Raw genomic sequence first — 20,106 nt, forward strand, 5'->3', positions numbered from 1 at the left:
TTGTTATGGCTAGTGGTTGCAAGTTTAGGTGTCTGAATTATTAAATATTAAAATCAGGTGGAATATATTCTTACTTTGATTGTTAATGGGGGGTACACGGAAAATATGTTAGTGATTGGGGTTATGCTTCTGTAACTGTAAGATTGGTTATGAATGTTACAGACAGGAGAACTATTATTTTTATTTAAGGTAATATTTCATTATTATGCTGTGCTGTGACTAAGAGGACTTTGTACTGATCGCCTATCCCGACCTTGAAGAATGTGTTTGTGAAGGAGGGATGTTGCTGGAAAAATCAGATGCTTTTTTGAAAGCAGGTCCAGATGTGTTTATTCCACTGCTCTTTGCCGCTGCAGCACTCGAGTGGATCTTTAATACAGACCTCCATATTCGCTAAGTTCTCTTTTCACCACAAAGGCATCGACAGTGACTGTTCTTGATGGCCAAGGTGCTGTTTCTGTATGAATGACATTTGTAATTTGATGTACAGCACATGCTTGTATTCACATTACACTTTACAAATAGAGATTTCAACTACAGATTGTGAATCACTTAATACTATCGTGCTCACCTTAGAGTGTCCCTTGTGTGTCTGTGAGACAGTATGCTGGTGACCACATCTGCATCATGTCTCTCAGCCTGTCTGACCTGCTCCGGATTGACAGCTTTGAATTTTGTGTGAAGGTTATAATACTTTTCAATGGATTCATAGAGGTCAAGTGGCAATGAGTAGAAGATGGACTAATACGTGAGCTGCTTTCTGCAAATTAGTCATCACTTTTTTGATGGTGGTTCTAAGTGGGAATGATTCTAGAACAGATCTCTTATGCAGAACAGTATCTCTCCAAATTATTTTGTCAATTTATACTATACTACAAGGGTGTTAAACCATGTTAGCCATTATGGATGCAATGAGAAGTCAAGCAAAATGACACCTTTTATTGGCTAACTAAAAAGACGACAACATGCAAGTGTTTGAGGTAACTTAGGCCTCATTGAATGTAATTACATCTTGCCTGAAGAACGGGCCTGAGTTGCATGGAAAGCTTGCATATTATAATCTTTTCAGTAACCAATAAAAGGTGTCATTTTGCTTGACTTCTCATTACAAATACATATCAAATAATACTGTTAATATATCACTGATGATCTTTTTTTTTTTAATTAAGGTGGCGATTTAATCCAACTTGAACTCGGGTTTGCACTACACGCAGAACACGAAAAATAACTACCTTAGTCAGTCAAGTCACATAGGACAGCATAATCAGAGCTGCTGACACATGTGACTGTGACAGCTTAAATGAATATTAAGGAGATGGAAAAACACTGTTTCTTAATTTAAGAATTTCATTTTTTGTCTCAAATGTGCGCTTCTATATTATGGCAAAATAGTGGGTTAAACCAGGTGACCCCAACTCCGGTCCTGGAGGGCCCCAGTGGCTACAGGTTTTCATTCTAACCCTTTTCTTAATTAGTGACCATATTTTGCTGCTAATTAACTTCTTTTGAATTCATTTTATTTGAGTTGCTCTTTAAAACTCAGACCCCTTAATTGTTTAATTTTACTTAATTAGCAGCCAAACAATAATGATATATAAAATGAACAAAAACATAACCAGCAAACTGTGTAATATAACAATATCTGAAAATAAAGAAAGACAAAGGTCTCAGGAATGTTGATCTGCTCAGGTCCCCAAAACATTTTAACAGGGTTCTTAGAAAAGAGAAACTCAACAATTTCAGTAATGTATGCTATTGCACAATGAGAGCAGCAACAAGCCATGGAATTAAAGATTGGGTTTAATTAGCAACAAGAATCAGAGCCTAATTAAGCAACTGGCTGGAGTGAAATTGGTTGGAGTTTGAGACCCTTAGTTGGTCTTTTTTTAGCTCACTCAGTTCACATTTCATTTCTTTTTGGGTGCCTTTTAAGGAAAGTAATGAAGCAATTCAGGGCAACAAATCTTTAAAAACAAGGCAATTAAAATTAATTCAAATGAAGTTTATTAGCAGCAAAAACAAGTCACTAATTAAGAAAAGGGTTAGAATGAAAACCTGCAGCCACTGGGGGCCCTCCAGAACGTGAGTTGGGCAACCCTGGGTTAAACCTTTATTTTCCGTGTACTCGGTTTTCAGAGCAAAGAAAACATCTGGGGACAAATGACGAGTCTCGTTTTCAGTTTATATATAAGACCTGGGGCTCCATTAGTGAGGCGTGTTATTTTGTTTTGTTTAAACTCGTTTGTCATATTGTACATTCCGCCTGTAAAGTTAGTTATTTTTTTTTAGGTAATAGACACAGGAAGTCGTTTATGGGAGAATATTTCGGACAAAATAAAATAAATAAATGCGTAAATAAATAAAAGTACTGTGAAATGTAAGCATAAATAAATTGTGTCATGAAATGAGAGCCTAAATAAATAAATATGTCATGAAATGAGAGCATAAATAAATAAATTTGTCACGAAATATGTTTTTTGTTGCTTATTTATTTATTTCATTTTGCCCCTAACATTCCTGCAAACGGACTTGAAATAAAACTGTCACTTTCACTCGTCAAAGTTGAAAGGGTGGGGTCTAACACGCCCTCTAGTTACTGATTGGTGAATCGATAGCACAAGAATGAATTAGAAAAATGTTTACTACTGTCGATGAAATGGATTCTAAGATATTACGTATTTCAGTGAGAGAATTGAGGATTTATCGGAAGAAATTACAATGTTGGCAGCCCTTTTAGACTCCGATATAGATTAAACTATTTTTGAAATTATCGAAGAACAGTTGGAACGGACTCTACTACACTCCAGTTCAGGTGACACAGTTCCCTGCTCTGGACGTCCATCCTTTGACATTCCAGCTGAGTCAATAGAACACCTTCTGTTATGCGGTTTAAAAGTACGCCAGATTGCAGATCTATATGTTGTATCGGAGAAGACGATCACAAGGCGAATGAGCCAGTTTGACATACGGTAAGCTGCAACGGCTGTATTAGTTTAGGTACTTTGACATGGAATGCCCAGAAGAGCTCCAACTAATATTTTGAACTAAATGTTTGACCCTTGTTTTACGAGTATAAAGTCAGGTGCATATTCGCAGCTACTTTTTCAAACAACTGATCAGTGGCAAAGTTGTTTGAAAAAGTAGCTGCGAATATACGGTAAGCCGCCAACATTGTAATTTCTTCCGATAAATCTTCAATCCTCTCTCATAAATACATAATATCTTCGGCAGAATCAATTTCATCGGCAGTAGTAAGCATTTTTCTAATTATTGTGCTATCGATTCACCAATCAGTAACTAGAGGGCGCGTTAGAGCCCACCCTCTCAACTTTGACGAGTGAAAGTGACAGTTTTATTTCAAGTCGTATTTCATGACGGTTTGCAGGAATGTTACGGACAAAATGAAATAAATAAATAAGCAACAAAAAACATTTCGTGACACATTTATTTATTTATGCTCTCATTTCATGACATATTTATTTATTTAGGCTCTCATTTCATGACACATTTATTTATGCTCACATTTCACAGTACTTTTATTTATTTATGCATTTATTTATTTATTTATTTATTTAATTTTGTCCGAAATATTCCTCCATAGTAGTCGTTGACGAGCCCTTTTCTTCGTAGCAGCTAAACATAAAAAAAAGCTTAACAGACACCGTGCAGCGGTTAATGCAAATTGCCAGGAGATGTCGTTAGAGAGGCAAGGGTCGAATAGTGCGAATCTTCGATACAATTTCCGGCACTCTTGGGGTTTGGAAGTCTTCACTCCGCCCATCACTAACTGAAGGGCTTCACTCGCATCACGTGCAGAAGAATTTTTGATTGGCTGAACTTCCTCGTTCGCCTTGTCACCGAACAGTTTTCACTTCCTTGGTTGTTGTAGCACGTGGGAGAATTTTTGCAGTAAGCAGAACCATGGAGGATCGAGAGCTGGACTTGACTGAGGAGCAGAAGGCTGTCAAAGCGAAGTATCCCCGAATTAATAAGAAGTTCGAATGTGAGCACTCAGACTGTCTCAGTATTTAATTTAAGCTGTTTGTATTCCGTGGCACGAGAGCACCTTTATTTGGGCCTATGTGGATAACAGAATTGCGGGGTCGAGTTAAGACGCCGACATAACCGACCCCGTTTTCGTCTTCGAGAGACCACAGCAGGGAAAATTCGGCTTGGATATGGAAGAGTGGGTAGGTGGATGGATGGATGAATTGGAGGACTCCAGTGAAAAGACGACTAGACTAATAAGAGATTTTTCGTAATTCATGGCAAGATTACATGGTAGCTAGCCGTTTTATCCTAGGAGCACACATTTAAATCGTAAACTTGCATTAGCCCCGTTTTGCTGAAATCTAGGTAGGACGTATTACGTCTCTTCTTTGCAAATAACTGTTATAGTAGAGTTGTTGTGAGTATGCTGCATCCCAAGAAAAAGTACTAAAGCTAAAACGTTATGACATTTGGCTGATTTTTAAATGATGATGTGCTCCTCTTGTGTTTGTAATTTGTTTTTTTTTTTCTCAATGTATAATTGTATCAATGAAACACCAAACCAGTTGTTCTAACATTGGTTTTCGTCAGCAAAAAGTTAACAGAAATAGCAGACGATTTTCCGCAGCCGCCAATGTTCAAAACCATTCGGTGCTTCACTTTGCCCAGTCAACTGCCCGACGCAGCCGTATGATCATTGTGACAACTGACTTTACATACAGAGCTGTAGTAGCATTTAACGATTTTAAAGTATTGACAAAGTAGCTGCACAGTGATCAAGGAGTGGTAATGTACAATCATCCCTACATTCATCTCTCCATCCGCCTGCTGTACTTCAACCGCTTAATCCAATGCACATGCCTATTTAATTTATTTTATTCTTTTGATTTCAAAGTTTTTTTTTATTTCTAAGAGTTTTGTAATGAAACACTATAACGTTTTAAAAGAGAAAAGGGAACTCAAAGGGGTGTCATCAATAATGTTCAGCAGATTTTACCTTGGTTTCGTTTTCATAGTACTTTAGTGATGTACCATACAGTGAGAATTCTTTAATAAAACAATGTTTAATTTGGATATAGGTACATTTATAAATGTCCCTTGATTAAGCATTGTATTCAACAGACATTGAAACTTCATATCCTGGAAAGGGAGGGGAGTCTTTTGGTGTAACAAATCAAAATAGTTCATATAAAATATATTCCTATGGAGTTTTTTCTCCAGTGCCCCGGGATCGATACTAATGGTGTATTTCCGCTATCTGCTGAATGGAGGACGAATTCTGCATTAACTCTAAATACTTTTTCCCATTTCAGAGATATGGCAGTAGTAGTTTATAAATGTCTACATTGTCGAATTTCTCTCCTTGATACATCCATCCTTGATATTGCAGTAGTGCTGGGCAGTATGACCAAAATTCTATATCACAGTATTTTTCAAAATTATACCAGTTTCACAGTATTCAATGGTATTTTTTTCCCCATGCATGAGTGGATGTTAACCACATTTTCCACTGCAATTACTGCAGAAGACTGGCCAAGAATAACCTATTCCACTGTCATGAGAATTGTACATTGTACAAAAAAAAATTTAATGTGCACACAAGTATTAATACAGGTTTGCATGGCCCCATAAAGTGATAGTTTTTAATGGGGTGGCGTTAATGAAGAGAAGGAATCACATTGCATGACAGTTGCAGTCAAAATATAGAACCTTTTTATTGAACAAATTTTGCAAACAACTTAAGATAAAATTTTGACAACATATTTTCAACCATCCAAAGAGACATTTAGACTTAGTAAAATATTCAGAGGTGCTTGTCAAAAGTTATATTGCACTGAGCATGTCTTAGAAAAGGAATAAATAGTGAATATTTGTAAACCAACTACACTTTCTGTTATGTTAACAATCACAGTCCACTGACATGTAAAGTAACTTTTGAAACAACTTTACCATCATTAAACTGCATAATATTTAAAATAATAAAAAATAAATAATAGTGCAACTTCCATTAATAATACTATTACTTCAAGGCTTCAAGCCCAGGTGCATTACACAGTATTCACCAAATAAAATAAAACAAGTGCAACTTTGTAAGACATCTTTACCAACTGAGCCATCATTAAGGCAAATTGCATTAATATGGACCTTGCTTCAAGCTAAGCTATATACATAAATAATAAAACTGCAACTTGCATTTATAATGCTATTTGTGGTATAGCCCTATGGAAGCATATTAGGGCCACAGTGAAGAAAAAAAAGCTATATGTCGAGAATAAAGTCGACATGTTGATTTTATTCTTGACATTTCCACTTTAATCTTGACGCTTATGTTGAGATTAAAGTCAACATTTCCACATTATTCTCGCCGTTTATGTCGAGATTAAAGTCAACATTTCCACTTTATTCTCATAGTTTATTTTCTCATTAAAGTAGAATGTTGTAAACTAAACTTCACCCTAAAATCAATGTTTAATTTGCTAGATTTTCTCAAACCCGTCATAAGTTAATGTAGCAAATTAAATGCTTTGTGTTAAGTGTTCCCTGACCCAGTTGTTAATCACTGCGCTTTTCCTAAACTGACTTCCTCCGCACTAAGAAAAGGCTCAGGCAGCAATTGCCGCACATAATACATTCACTTCATGATATTCCTGCTCTCTGAAAATTTAGAATGCTAAGATAAATACTTGATATTTTCATAATGAAATGCATTAAAGCAAGTATTAAATATGCACGGTAGTGAGGCGGTAGTGCTGCTCCCTCGCTGTAAGGGGTCACCAGGTGTGCGTTCAGTGTAGAGAACTTTATGGCAGGTGTGATGAGGCTTCAGAAAACTAGATGTATGAATAGGTATCGCACAAGTTTAACTGAAATATTGTGTAAATGTTGGGTTTGTGATCTGGTGGTCGGAGACACAAACATGGAAATCAATGGCTGTTCTTCTGAGCGGGCTTTCTTTATTGCATGCATGCTGTCTCTGTCTGATGTACCAAACCTCCAGTTCCTATCCTTTTTCTTTCTCCACATAACCAATCACCACACGATAAACATCTTTGTGAAATTTAAACTAGTTATAAACTTAGACCATGGAGTTTTCAGAGCTTTAAAAAAAATCTTTGTTATGCATGTTTAAATATGCCATCCATTCAGGATTGTGCCCATTCTAGCAAGCATTGTGTGAGAGGCAGGAGCAAATCCTGAACGAGGCGCCAACACATCACAGGGTGAATATGAGCAACACATACACACTAGCAGGGTGAATGTAGCATAACAAAACCCCACATCCTACATGGCTTTGAAAGGAAACTGAAGCACGCCGAGTAAACCTACCAGAAAAACATGCAAATTCAAGGCAGGGAACACCCGGGACCCCCTTGCTGCAAGGCAGCAGTGCAACCTCCATGCTACCTGCCCCCACATGATTAATACATGCTTTAATGCATTTCATCATGAAAATTATAGCAAGTATTTATCTTAGCATTCTAAATATTCAGAGAACAGGAATATCATTTAATTAATGTATTCTGTGTGGTGATCGATGCCTGCGCCTCCTCAGTGCAGGAGTAAGTCAGTTTAAGAAGCACGTATTGATTAACATGGCTTGGGAAACACTTAACACAAAACATTTAATGTGCTAAATAACTTATGACGGGGTTTGAGAAAATATAATAAATCAAATATTCATTTTAAGATGAAGTTTAGTATACAATGTTCTACTTTAATGGCAAATTACGAGATTAAAGTCGGCATGTCGATTTCATTCTTATCATAAGCGTCGAGATTAAAGTCAACATGTTGTCACACTATGACACAGTACCCAGGTACATTACACAGTATTGAAAAAATATAAAACAAGTACAACTTGGCTTGCAGTATTATCCAGTAGTATAGAAACAGTATTCACACATTTGAACATAATGGTCCACATCTGACGTTTTGAAACCAAAGTATCTCCAGACAACAGACACGGCTCCTTTTTTCAGCAAAAGTTCTACGGTGTCATCATGTTCAACTTTATCGTCTGCCGAAGCTTCAGTTTCAGAATGTTCTCTGTCCATTTTCACCGCTCAATACCTCCACTAACGCATGTACTCTGTTGCATGTTTAGCGGTGCAGCAGTGAAAAAGGTCCCCCCTTAAAGTTTCCCGCTGCGCCACTTTCCGAACATTGTTTAGGCTATTTAAACCAGTGTTGCGGTATAAGTAAAACCCATATCGTAACAAAAATAAAAAACTTTCTTTGTATGAACCGGTATATCACCCAGCACTATATTGCAGTCAGTTTAATTTTGTGAAGGGCTTTAAGTAATAATTGTTTTTCACTGCATTGGAAGAACACGCGTTCAGCTGTTTCTGTTACTCCACAGTTTGCACAGTTTCCATTTTGATCTTAGACTGCAGTCCATGGATGCAATCCATGATATAATGTACAGTCATCCAATTTTAGTCCATTTCTTGCCAACTTGCATCTGTATATTTGAAAAGGAATAACATTTTTTAGATTGAATAAGTGCCTACCTCTAATTTCATCTTTCCATTTTCCCCATATTTAAGTAGTCCAATTTGTAATAGTGCTTTTGACTTTTTAATATCCCCATGTCAATTCATTAATGTTCTCTTCTTCTTCACTGCTGTCTCATTTCTTTTTACCTCAACACGTGCTGGTACTGAAACAAAATATTTAATGATACAAATCAAATTTATATTATTATGTATATGTAAAATTTCTAGAAGCATATATTTCCTTTGTGGACTACTCGCCAACATTAATTGGAAATGCTGAACATGAGTCTGAAGAAAATTACACTTGGTAGTTTTACTTCTTTTTTAATCAACTCTTAATACAAAATCAACACTAATAATTCTGAACTACATAACAGCATTAGCTAATCTGTCTTTTCCTTCAGCGTAATCCATAACATAAAAGGCAGATCTCATTTTGTTTGATGAATGGTATTTTGAACTAATGTGTTATTTTTTTTTTTATTTGGAAAAAAAAACATAACACACCTCACTCAGTCAAATAAGAGTAAATATGCTTTCAGGATAATTAAAAACAAAACATGGCATTTATTCCTCACCAAATGAAGAGAACAATGGAAATGGAGAGACCTGGCCAAAGTAGTTCTTAAAATAGGATTTAAAAAAGTCTGTAGAATAAAGAAGTTAATCATGATCCACAACATGTTTTCTATAGAATTGTATTAATGAGTTTTTTCCAAGGTTTAATAGGTTAGATCCTCATAAACAGATTTTCATATTTTCCAAATTGAGATAATATAATACGTCATTTTCCCACTGAGTTTTTGAAAGTGGGTTGGTATTCTCCCAGTTGAGCAGAATTAGTCTTTGTGCGAGAAGAATATTAATACCAGTTTTTCATGACAGACTTTTAGCCTATCCGGTATTGTACCAAATACTGCTATTAAACGATTACAAGTAATTTTTTAAATCCAAGGATATCTGAGAGATGTCAGGATTGCTAGTAAATTGACAGAAGTTAGTGTTGAGTGGAGCACAGAGAGGTTAATATAGAACAGGTTTAGAACAAAATTGCTTTTCTGTTGCAAACCAAGCAGGTGTAAATGTTTGGATTTCTGACAGTCCAAAATTTTATTGTATGAATATTTTAGCCTGGTAATCTGATAAATTGAAAGCTATGTATTGTCACCTTCTGCTTTAGATCTAGAGTTGCCTTTTTGATGCATAGTCATTTTGAATTCCATATAATGTTAATATTTGAGTCTAACTACTTAAAGAAGGAATTGTTAATGGACACTGTGAATAAAATAAGGGCTATGGGAGGATACTCATTTTGACAATATTACTAATGTTAACATCTTATTTGATGTTTTCCATTGTACTACCAAAATTGTGTTTAAAAACACCTTTTATTTATTTGTAATTATTAGCCCTAGATATTTAAACCGTTCTTATGAAATCAGCTGAATTGTATCCAGCATAGAGTGACATGCCAGAGAATTAACTAGGGGAAAAACACTTATTCAAGAAAGTTTTTAATCCAGAGATCTTATGAAATCATAGCCAGTTTAAAACTAGTGGTATAGATAACTGTGTATCTGAGATGTAAAGCACCACTTTATTGGCATAAAGAAATATTTTCTGTTCAGTGCCTGTGCTTATGATCGTCTGTATCTCAGATTGCTTCCGAAGATGAATAGCTAATGATTTCATTGCAAAAATCACTGGCGATAACGGATAGCCTTTTGTGGTTCCTTGTTCTAATTTGAGTTAATATTATTAATATAGACCAGAGGTGCCCAGCTCCTGTTCTGGAGGGCCAGAGTGGCTGCAGGGTTTCATTCTAACCCTTAATTAGTGACCTGTTTTTGCTGGTAATTAATTCTTTTGAATTAATTTTATTTGAATTGCTCTTGAAGACTCAGATCCTTCAATTGTTTCTTTTTCCTTAATTTGCAGCCAAACAATAATGAGATACAAAATGAGCCAAAACAGGACCACCAAACTGTGACCATCATACAATATCTGAAAATAAAGAAAGGTGAAGGTCTCAGGAATGTTGGTCTGCTCTTACAAAAGAGAAAATCCACAATTTCTGAAATGTCTGCTGTTGCACACTGAAAGCTGCAACAAGCCATGGAATTAAAAAACGGTTTAATTAATGACAAGACTCAGTGCCTCATTAAGCAACTGGTCTTCTGTTGGCTCACTCACTTCACATTTCACTTCTGTTTGGGTGTCATTTAAGAAAATAAATGAAGTAATTCAGAGGAACGATGAAGAAATTCAGGGAAACATTTCTTAAAAAACAAGTAAATTAAAATGAATTCAAAAGAAGTTAATTTGCAACAAAAAGAGATCACTAATTAAGAAAAGGGTTAGAATGAAAACCTGCAGCCACTGTGGCCCTACAGGACTGGAGCTGGGCACCCCTGATATAGACTGAGGCCTGAGGTATATAGATTTGCAGATATATTGGGGTCAAGCCAAATTTGTGCAGTACAGTAACTAAATATCCCCATTCAGCTGCTTGCAAAGATAGTCAACAGCTTTTGATAGATTCTGTGGAAGTGTTTGTTGTGTTAATATGATTGGATACCAAGTATTGATCTTTAAAAATTAGTTTTGGGCTTGTAAAATTAGAGGGGGAAGCATCATCTGTGAAAACATTTTACAAGTAATCCTCAACTATATTTTGTATTAACACACATTTTCTCTGCCAGCCCTAATACAGAGTATCCATCCATGATAGCTCTGCAAAGAAACTATGGAGGTATTATCGCTTGAAACTTTGGTGATTTTGTCATTTTTTTTGCAATACCTAATGAAGCTTCTCTTAGAATCATATCATCAATTATAATTGTGACCAAAAATTAAGATCTAATTAAGTACTTCTTAGTTCCAAAGGCATCAACCTCTACATGTAAAGCTATAATTTGAGCTATTGGTAAAGCTGCCAAACATAAATTTATAGCTTGAGTTAGAATTACAGTAATTTGACAATGCCTTTATCACGGATTGTCCTTTGTAATGAAGTTTTAGCTGCTGACAATAATAAAAAAATATCCTATTATTGAGTGATAAATATAAGTATAGAATAGTCTGCTTCCCTAATGTATTCTGATAAGTAGCTCATCAAATGTAGATTCATTAGTTGTACCACTTTTTCAAATCACTGCTTCATTTGCTTATTATAGTTGATCTACATTAAAATTTTAATCAGAAAATGTATTTGAATAACCTGTTTAGGTTTTGGAACTGTATATTTGCACAGGCTCCTTATAGTTACATGTGAAGAATTCTTGGAACAGTATTCTGTTGCAAGTGTTCCTGTGATACACACAATTCAACAACTGGCAAAATGATTTATCTACTACTGGATATGTGAAGCAATGCAATAAAACAAACCCTTCTGTTCATGCCCCAGAGGTTGCTGCCAACACTAGAGGTTGAATGGTGTGGACATTGCCCCGGACACAGACCGGCAGACACGCTCATGTCACCCAGCACATGTTTATTTTTCATCTTAACACAAGTCCCCCAATACACCTCAGTCCAGGCCAACACAATGCCTTTTCTTTCTCTTCTTCATGCCACCTCCTGCCTTCTCCTGAGACCTTGTCCAATTCTTCCACCCGACTCTTATCCCCTTCTGAAGGGAGGGAAGTTCGAGAATCATTGATATTGCTGTGTACTGGGTTCAAAATGGCACAAATAAAAATAAAACACTTCTATAAAAGTGCTCTTTATTCTCAAAGTTGTAGAAACTATCTTTGAAAATGATAGTCAATCATAAATAATTTTCAAAGTAAACTAAGTTTATTTGTGACTTCCTGATATTAAAAAATTTTGAAGGCATCCTGCAGAGAGTCAGGGCTGCCCGATACACACACAGAGCCAAGCATCTCAGATGGGTAGGCAGTCAATCATTTATAACAGTTTTAATTAACATCAAATTTGAAACTTGTGTGAAGGCAGCTGATCCTGCCTTTGCTTGATTAGTGACTGTGTGAAAGTGTGTTTTCTCTGTAATTGAACTAGCTTCAGAAAACAAAGTGCCGTAACTACCCCATACGTCACAATGTACAATATATTTGTATTGTGCATGACTAGTAAAGGAAGCTTTGCAATGTACTGAAATGATTTTTGCTTTATCTTTCAGATCTTGATCACACAGCTGATGTCCAGTAAGTTTCTAAACTTTTATTCATACTTGTGCACAAATATATTCCTCCATACTTAGTATGTTTGTCCTAAGTATAAATTTAGCTCTTACAGACCCTCAAGAAATATTGAAATTCTATTCAATCAACAACCACCCCTCAACACAAGCAAGAACTTCAAAAAAAAAAAAATACCATTCTCATTACAGATTGCACTCCTGGGGTGATACTCTGGAAGAAGCATTTGAGCAATGCGCCATGGCAATGTTTGGCTACATGACTGATATAGAAACAGTGGAGCCTATTGACACTGTACAGACTGAGTCTGAAGGTAAAAAAAAAAATCTAAAGATTTATATTTGGTACAATACTATTTTTATCTTGCTAAATGCTTAATTGTGTCAAAATCCATAAACTATTGCATGCTGCATTTGTATTGTATAAAGTACTCTTTATTCAGACTTGCAGTTTTAAAATTATGAATCTGATTTTCCAGTATGCGTATAGGTTGATCGGTGCTGAAGGTTATGGGACCAGTGAAGGGATGATGTAGTCCACCAAGGCACATATTAACACTAGAATCCCTAAACCCTATGAAAAGACTCGTAATCCTGGGCCACCTTAAATTCCTTCACACTTCTCCATCAGTGTCTTTTTGTTTTGCAAATCTGTCAATCAGCCCCAGCAGCAAGCAACCTGCTATCCCATCCCTCCCACCGATGGAGCGGAATCTGTCACATAATTCTGGCAGTGAAATGCCTGGAGTTATATAGGATAAATAATATATTGTTATTTGGAATACATATATTTCATGTGTGTTATGTGTCTACAAAGATCTGTGTAAGTGTAGGATGACAGGAAATGTGAGGCAAGAAATGGTGAACACATACCTAAAGCAGAAGCTTTTTCCATGTTATACTAATAGTGACGTGAAGTGTATAATGTGTGAAGACTTTAGTCCAAATATCAAATAAACTTTTTTTCAAAGAAACCAAAGAAAAAAAAAATTGATGTACATGTTGCTGTCAATGAGTTAAAAACCCAAGCTCAAATGTCAATTGACAGGAAGTTGATATGTATTCTTGAATGTTGCTGCTGCCTTATCGATTGGAAAAAAAATTCAGTCTCATTCAGGTGGTTACTGGAATTTAAAATAAACACTTTCGCAAAGGTATAATGAAACAAGTGTGCTTTTATTAAAGAATAAAATTGAATAACAAAAAATTCAAATGATAAGATATCAAGAAGTCATGATTCACCAGCATTTGTGTGTCGCAATGAAGAAGCTTTCTCAGGTTACAGTTCTGCCTTTGTCTAGAAACGGCTCCATAAGCTTTATGACAACAGATTTGGAAAGTCTTTGCCCTGAGTTGTAACTCAAAACACAGTTCTCAACAAAATGTTGCCAGATGTCAGAGATCACAGCAAATCTGTCATTTTTCACACGTTCTGCACGGGTGTCTTTGTTGTCAAAGCACAAATGCCGCATGGTAGTCTGATAGCGGTCATGGAACATTGTATTATATTATGTGATTGCTGGTACAACAAATAGTTCTGAGCAGGCATCAACCACAGCACCACCAACTGTGCTTATTGCTGCTCTTGTGAAAAGAATGGAGATAAATGCCATCAACCTTGCTGCTGAACTGCTTTCTCTTTAAAAGCCACCTCATTTGGAAATTCCACTGTAGTTAAGTCATTGTTAGGCAGCACTGTACAAAAATGTACCTCATTTGATTAAGTTAAGGAAAGAAAATATGATTTGTGGATTCTTTGAGAGCAACATGATGTAACAATCAGGTACAAGTTGCAATCCTTTTAAATACATGGTCATAAATTTGAATGAGTGAGTTGGAAATTACTAATTGATTTTTATCACAGCACCATGCAGTGACATTATAAAAACATGTTTTCAGAAAGTTTTTGTCCTAGTGTGTGGATATAAACACAGGAAACTTCAGTTTCTGTATTACATCTTGCCTGAAGAAGGGGCCTGAGTTGCCTCGAAAGCTTGCATATTGTAATCTTTTTAGTTAGCCAATAAAAGGTGTCATTTTGCTTGGCTTTTCTCCAGAAAGTTTTGCAAATTTGTTGAAAACCTAAAATTGAAATCTCTTATTCCAATAAATATTCAGACCCTTAATTCCATACTTTTTAGAAGCCCATTTTGGCAGCAATTACAACTTCAAGTTGTCTTGGGAAAGTTTTATAAACTTTGCACACCTGGATTTGGTAATTTTTCCCATTCTTCCTGGCAGACCCTCTCAGGTTCCATTAGATTGGATGAAAGCATCTGTAAACTTCCACATTTGGTTCTTTATACAGATGTTCTGTGGGGTGGTTCAAGCCTGGGCTTTCGCTGGACGACTCATGGACAATCAGATACTTGTTTTGAAGCCATTTCAGCATTGTCTTGGCTGGTTTGATCACACAGACACCACCACAAAGAGTCCTGGTGGTTCCAAACTTCTTCAGCTTCACATTTATTGAGGGTCCTGTGCTCCTGGGAACACTCAATGCTTTAGAAAATGGGTTTATGGTTTCTCCCTGATCTATACAGTTTTATCGCAAATGTCTACAGAGTGTTCCTTGAACTTCATGGCTTGGGTTTACACCCAGATACGCAATGTGAATTGTGGGACCTTACTGTATATATACAGGTTTGTCCTTTGCTAACGATGTCCATTCAATTTGCCACAGTTGGACTCCAAGGGAGTTGTAGACACATCTCGAAGATAATCAAAGCAACAGGATGCACTGTACCACAAGGGTCTGAATACTTATATAAAAACAGATTTTAGTTTTTGATTTTTAAAATACCTTTCTGAAAACATGGTTTCTCCTTTTATGATTGGTTATTGAGTGTAAATTGATGAGCAAATATGGCAGATTTATTCATTTTAAATTAAATACACAACTTAGTAATGTTTACTGAAAGTAAACGGGTCTGAATGCTTTCTGAATCCACAGTATATATAAACCTGATAAAGGAACCAAGGATTTACATTCATTATCTGTCCAATACTCTACATCCATTTACTAACCAGTTTATCTAGTTCATGTTTGTGGAAAGCAGGTCCCTGTCCCAGCCACTGGCAGGAACCAGCCTTGTTCACCAATTTAGAGTCCCCAGAAAATCTAATGTACTTAATTTTTCAGTTGTTGTTGGAAAACAAGAGTATCTGGAGTAAGCTCCACAAATGCAATGCCATCCTGAGCTACAATTAGGTCCATAAATATCTGAACAGAGATAACCTTTTTCTAATTTTGGTTCTGTACATTACCACAATGAATTCTAAATGGAACAACTCAAATGTAGTTGAAGTGCAGACTTTCAGCTTTAATTCAGTGGGGTGAACAAAATGATTGCATAACAATGTGAGGCAACTAAAGCATTTTTTTAATACAATCCCTTCATTTCAGGGGCTCAAAAATAATTGGACAATTGACTCAAAGGCTATTTCATGGGCAGGTCTGGGCAAGTCTGTCGTTATGTCATTATCAATTAAGCAGATAAAAGGCCTGGAGTTGATTTGAGGTGTGGTGCTTGTATGTGGAAGATTTTGCTGTGAACAGACAACATGCGGTCAAAGGAGCTCTCCATGCAGGTAAAAGAAGCCATCCTTAAGCTGCGAAAACAGAAAAAAAAACATCCAAGAAATTGCTACAATATTACAAGTGGCAAAATCTATAGTTTGGTACATCCTGAGAAAGAAAGCAAGCACTGGTGAACTCAGCAACGCAAAAAGACCTGGATGTCCACAGAAGACAACAATGGTGGATGATTGCAGAATCATTTCCATGATGAAGAGAAACCCCTTTACAACAGCCAACCAAGTGAACAACACTCTCCAGGGGGTAAGCGTATCGATATCCAAGTCTACCATAAAGCAAAGACTGCATGAAAGTAAATACAGAGGGTGCACTGCAAGGTGCAAGCCACTCATAAGCCTCAAGAATAGAAAGGCTAGACTGGACTTTTCTAAAGAACATCTAAAAAAAGCCAGCACAGTTCTGGAAAAACATTATTTGGACAGATGAAACCAAGACCAACCTCTATCAGAATGATGGCAAGAAAAAAGTATGGAGAAGGTGTGGAACAGCTCATTATCCAAAGCATACCACATCATCTGTAAAATACGGTGGAGGCTGTGTGATGGCTTGGGCGTGCATGGCTGCCAGTGGCACTGGGACACTAGTGTTTATTGATGATGTGACACAGGACAGAAGCAGCCGAATGAATTCTGAGGTGTTCAGAGACATACTGTCTGCTCAAATCCAGCTAAATGCAGTCAAATTGATTGGGCGGTGTTTCATGATACAGATTGACAATGACCCAAAACATACAGCCAAAGCAACCCAGGAGTTTATTAAAGCAAAGAAGTGGAAAATTCTTGAATGGCCAAGTCAGTCACCTGATCTTAACCCAATTGAGCATGCATTTCACTTGTTTAAGACTAAACCTCAGACAGAAAGGCCCACAAACGAACAGCAACTGAAAGCCGCTGCAGTAAAGGCCTGGCAGAGCATTAAAAAGGAGGAAACACAGCATCTGGTGATGTCCATGAGTTCAAGACTTCAAGCTATCATTGCCAGCAAAGGGTTTTCAACCAAGTATTAGAAATGAACATTTTATTTCCAGTTATTTAATTTGTCCAATTACTTTTGAGCCCCTGAAATAAAGGCATTATATTAAAAAATGCTTTAGTTGGCTCACATTTTTATGTAATCTTTTTGTTCAACCCACTGAATTAAAGCTGAAAGTCTGCACTTCAACTGCATCTGAGTTGTTTCATTTAAAATTCATTGTGGTAATGTACAGAACCAAAATTAGAAAAAAGTTGTCTCTGTCCAAATATTTATGGACCTAACTGTATACGAAGCATAAGTCGTGATCAGTTTCAAATTAAGTAGTGATATATTTGTACCTGTGGCTAATCCATCCATTTTCTGCCTCTTGTCTGGTGATAGCAGTATAAGCAATAAAGCTCAGACATTCACTTTCCTGGCCACTTCCTCCAGGCGAGAGATATAATCTGTCCAGCATGACCTGGGTCAGCCTCAAGGTCTCCTCCTGGTTGGACTCCCGAAACACCTCCCTGGAGAGCTGTCCAGGAGACATCCTAATCAAATGCCAGAATGACTTCAATTGGCTCCTTTTTCCCTTTCTTTTTATCATCATCTTGCAGTATCTTGGTGGAAATTTATCCTAGGTGAGGGACCAGACTAAGTGTGGTTCATATTGACCTCTATGAAATGTCTCAACAAGGGTTCAGTAACCTCACCCAGGAAACTGGGGCCTTACCCTGGTGCCAGACCTGGGGTGCGGAGCTCGTCTGGGACCCATCCAGGGCACAGCCTGAAGGAGCAACATAGGTCCATCTTCTAGTGGGATCACCACCTGCAGGAGGAGTCCTAAGGATCTGGGGCATTGTGACTTGGGTGGCAGTCAAGGACAGATGCCTTATCAGTCTGATCCCCCACTACTGAAACTGTGGCTAATCATACATTTTAAAACAAAACAAAATGTATTCAGTGTTTCAAAGCTAAAAATATTGATCAGACATTTCTGTGGCTCAGCTCATAATGCTAAGAAGCACAAAGAAGGTATCTCTATTGATAAGACATTTAATGCATTAATTGACATCTAATGTGTTAATTGCAGTGATGTACACATAGCAGGTCTGCTAAAACAACATACTTCATTGCTAAAAATTAATCAGAAAATGTTAAATTTGTGTTGGACCCACAGTAATGATGTTTACTATTTAAAATGAGTGAAATGTGATGAATATAATGAAAGCATATGTTTTAATTGCACAGGAGCAAATGGAAAGCTGTCTCTGATTACAAGTAATTACTGTAGTCCCAGTTCTGTTGTTGTAGCTCCATTGCTAATTCTAGATTAGGAAAAAAAAAGCGTAAGCAATACCACTTTTGTGAGGCATCATGAAAACAACAGAACAAAGTTTTTTTATTAATTCTGAAATACAACAATACCTCCATTAACTAAGCAGATGTTTTCTTGGTTTAAGAAACTTCATTATTGGATGTTGATGTAACATAGGAGGAAAAAGGATAAGTGTTCCCTCTGCCGTTATTTTTCACAACTTTACTTGGTTTACCATGCACCGTCATCTGCCTCATCTATTTACTAAACATTAATTTGGCTGTGCCTTGCTTCTCACTTGGGCTGAGAGGCAGCACCAAATACACTCACTTTCCCCAAATGAATGAGCAGATTAAAGCCAGGATCCTAAGGGAGATCAGCCATTATATTAAAGCAAATGAGACATGATCTCTCTCTATGCACCTCCTTCCACATTTTAAACAGTTTTTTCATTGGCTATGTGCTATCCCACATAGTTCTATTATGTGAAATTTATTTTCTTCAGATCCTATTGCTTTACATTGCTTTTTGTTACATACATGTCACATTATAGGATTAACTTTCATTCTGCACACCATGTTTGATGTCAGCATAATGCAAGTTATTTGAAGAATGCTATCATTGAATGATGGTGGCAGTATTAGAGAGTGAGAATGCTTCTCTGCATTAGTGATTGAAAGATTTGTAGGTATAAGTAAGTTTATAAATGCTGCAGTTAAGAAGCAAACTTTTACTTGATAAATGATTTGCATTCTGGGACGATAGTGACTAATAATATAAATGAAGAAACTAAAGGTCATAGTGTGCACTACTATTCTTTACTGTTAGTGACTGCTGTAGTGTATTCATCAAAATTAGTTTGCTTTGGTGGCAACTAAGAAACAGAAGTCACTATATGAAAGTTATTTGAAATTCAGTTGCAAAGAAAAATTTGTGGAGTTTATGTGCTTGTCTTAACCTGAAACCCTCCTGTATTACTTTTGGGTCTATGTAAATAGTACCTTTAGTTTACTGGGATTTTGTTTTCATTTGATATGTATTTTTTGTACCGTTTAATAACATGAAGTCTCTGTGCAACACATTTTTACAGCATCTTGAACAACTATTCAGCACCTAAAACTATTTCACATTTTATTGCCTCAGATTTTAAAGTATAATATTTTAAAGGAATATTTTTCCAGGTGAACTTAAAACGGTGTATATCATGCCAAAACAAAAGAAACAAATGAGAACTTCTGAAGAATTTGCCAAAAAGGAAAAATCAAAACTGTGAGATTTAAAAAGTATCCCTATGGTTTGTAAATGCAACTCGCCCAGTCTGTTGATGGTGTCCACTGGTGTAGGAAATTGGTGGATAACCTGTTCTCAATTAATCAGGATAATACCTCCTCACTCTCAATGAGGTCCAACAGTAGGGGAGAGATATTCCACAAAGTAAACTAAAATGAGTAGAAAAAGAGTATTCAAGACAAATCAGGAATGTAGTTATAAAGAAGCACAAATCTGGGGGGTAGATAATTGACTGTCCGCATTGACTGTCATATGGAATTGGAAAAATATAAAATTACATCCCCTCAAAACCTAG

At 36.5% G+C, this 20,106-nt stretch overlaps 1 protein-coding gene across 1 annotated transcript in view; it reads left to right on the top strand.

The window, feature by feature from the left end:
- Positions 1-3,828: 3,828 nt before the first annotated feature.
- Positions 3,829-20,106, top strand: part of zbtb8os (zinc finger and BTB domain containing 8 opposite strand) — a gene marked incomplete at its 5' end in the record, with an annotated part of 38,269 nt that continues 21,991 nt past the window's right edge. Inside the window, 3 exons of the mRNA XM_039739928.1 lie at positions 3,829-4,003; positions 12,631-12,655; positions 12,841-12,962. Coding sequence (XP_039595862.1) covers positions 3,829-4,003; positions 12,631-12,655; positions 12,841-12,962 — 322 coding nt within the window. The remainder of the gene's footprint in view (positions 4,004-12,630; positions 12,656-12,840; positions 12,963-20,106) is intronic.

This window comes from Polypterus senegalus, chromosome 17, assembly GCF_016835505.1.
Source record: "Polypterus senegalus isolate Bchr_013 chromosome 17, ASM1683550v1, whole genome shotgun sequence".
Classification (NCBI taxonomy): domain Eukaryota; kingdom Metazoa; phylum Chordata; class Cladistia; order Polypteriformes; family Polypteridae; genus Polypterus; species Polypterus senegalus.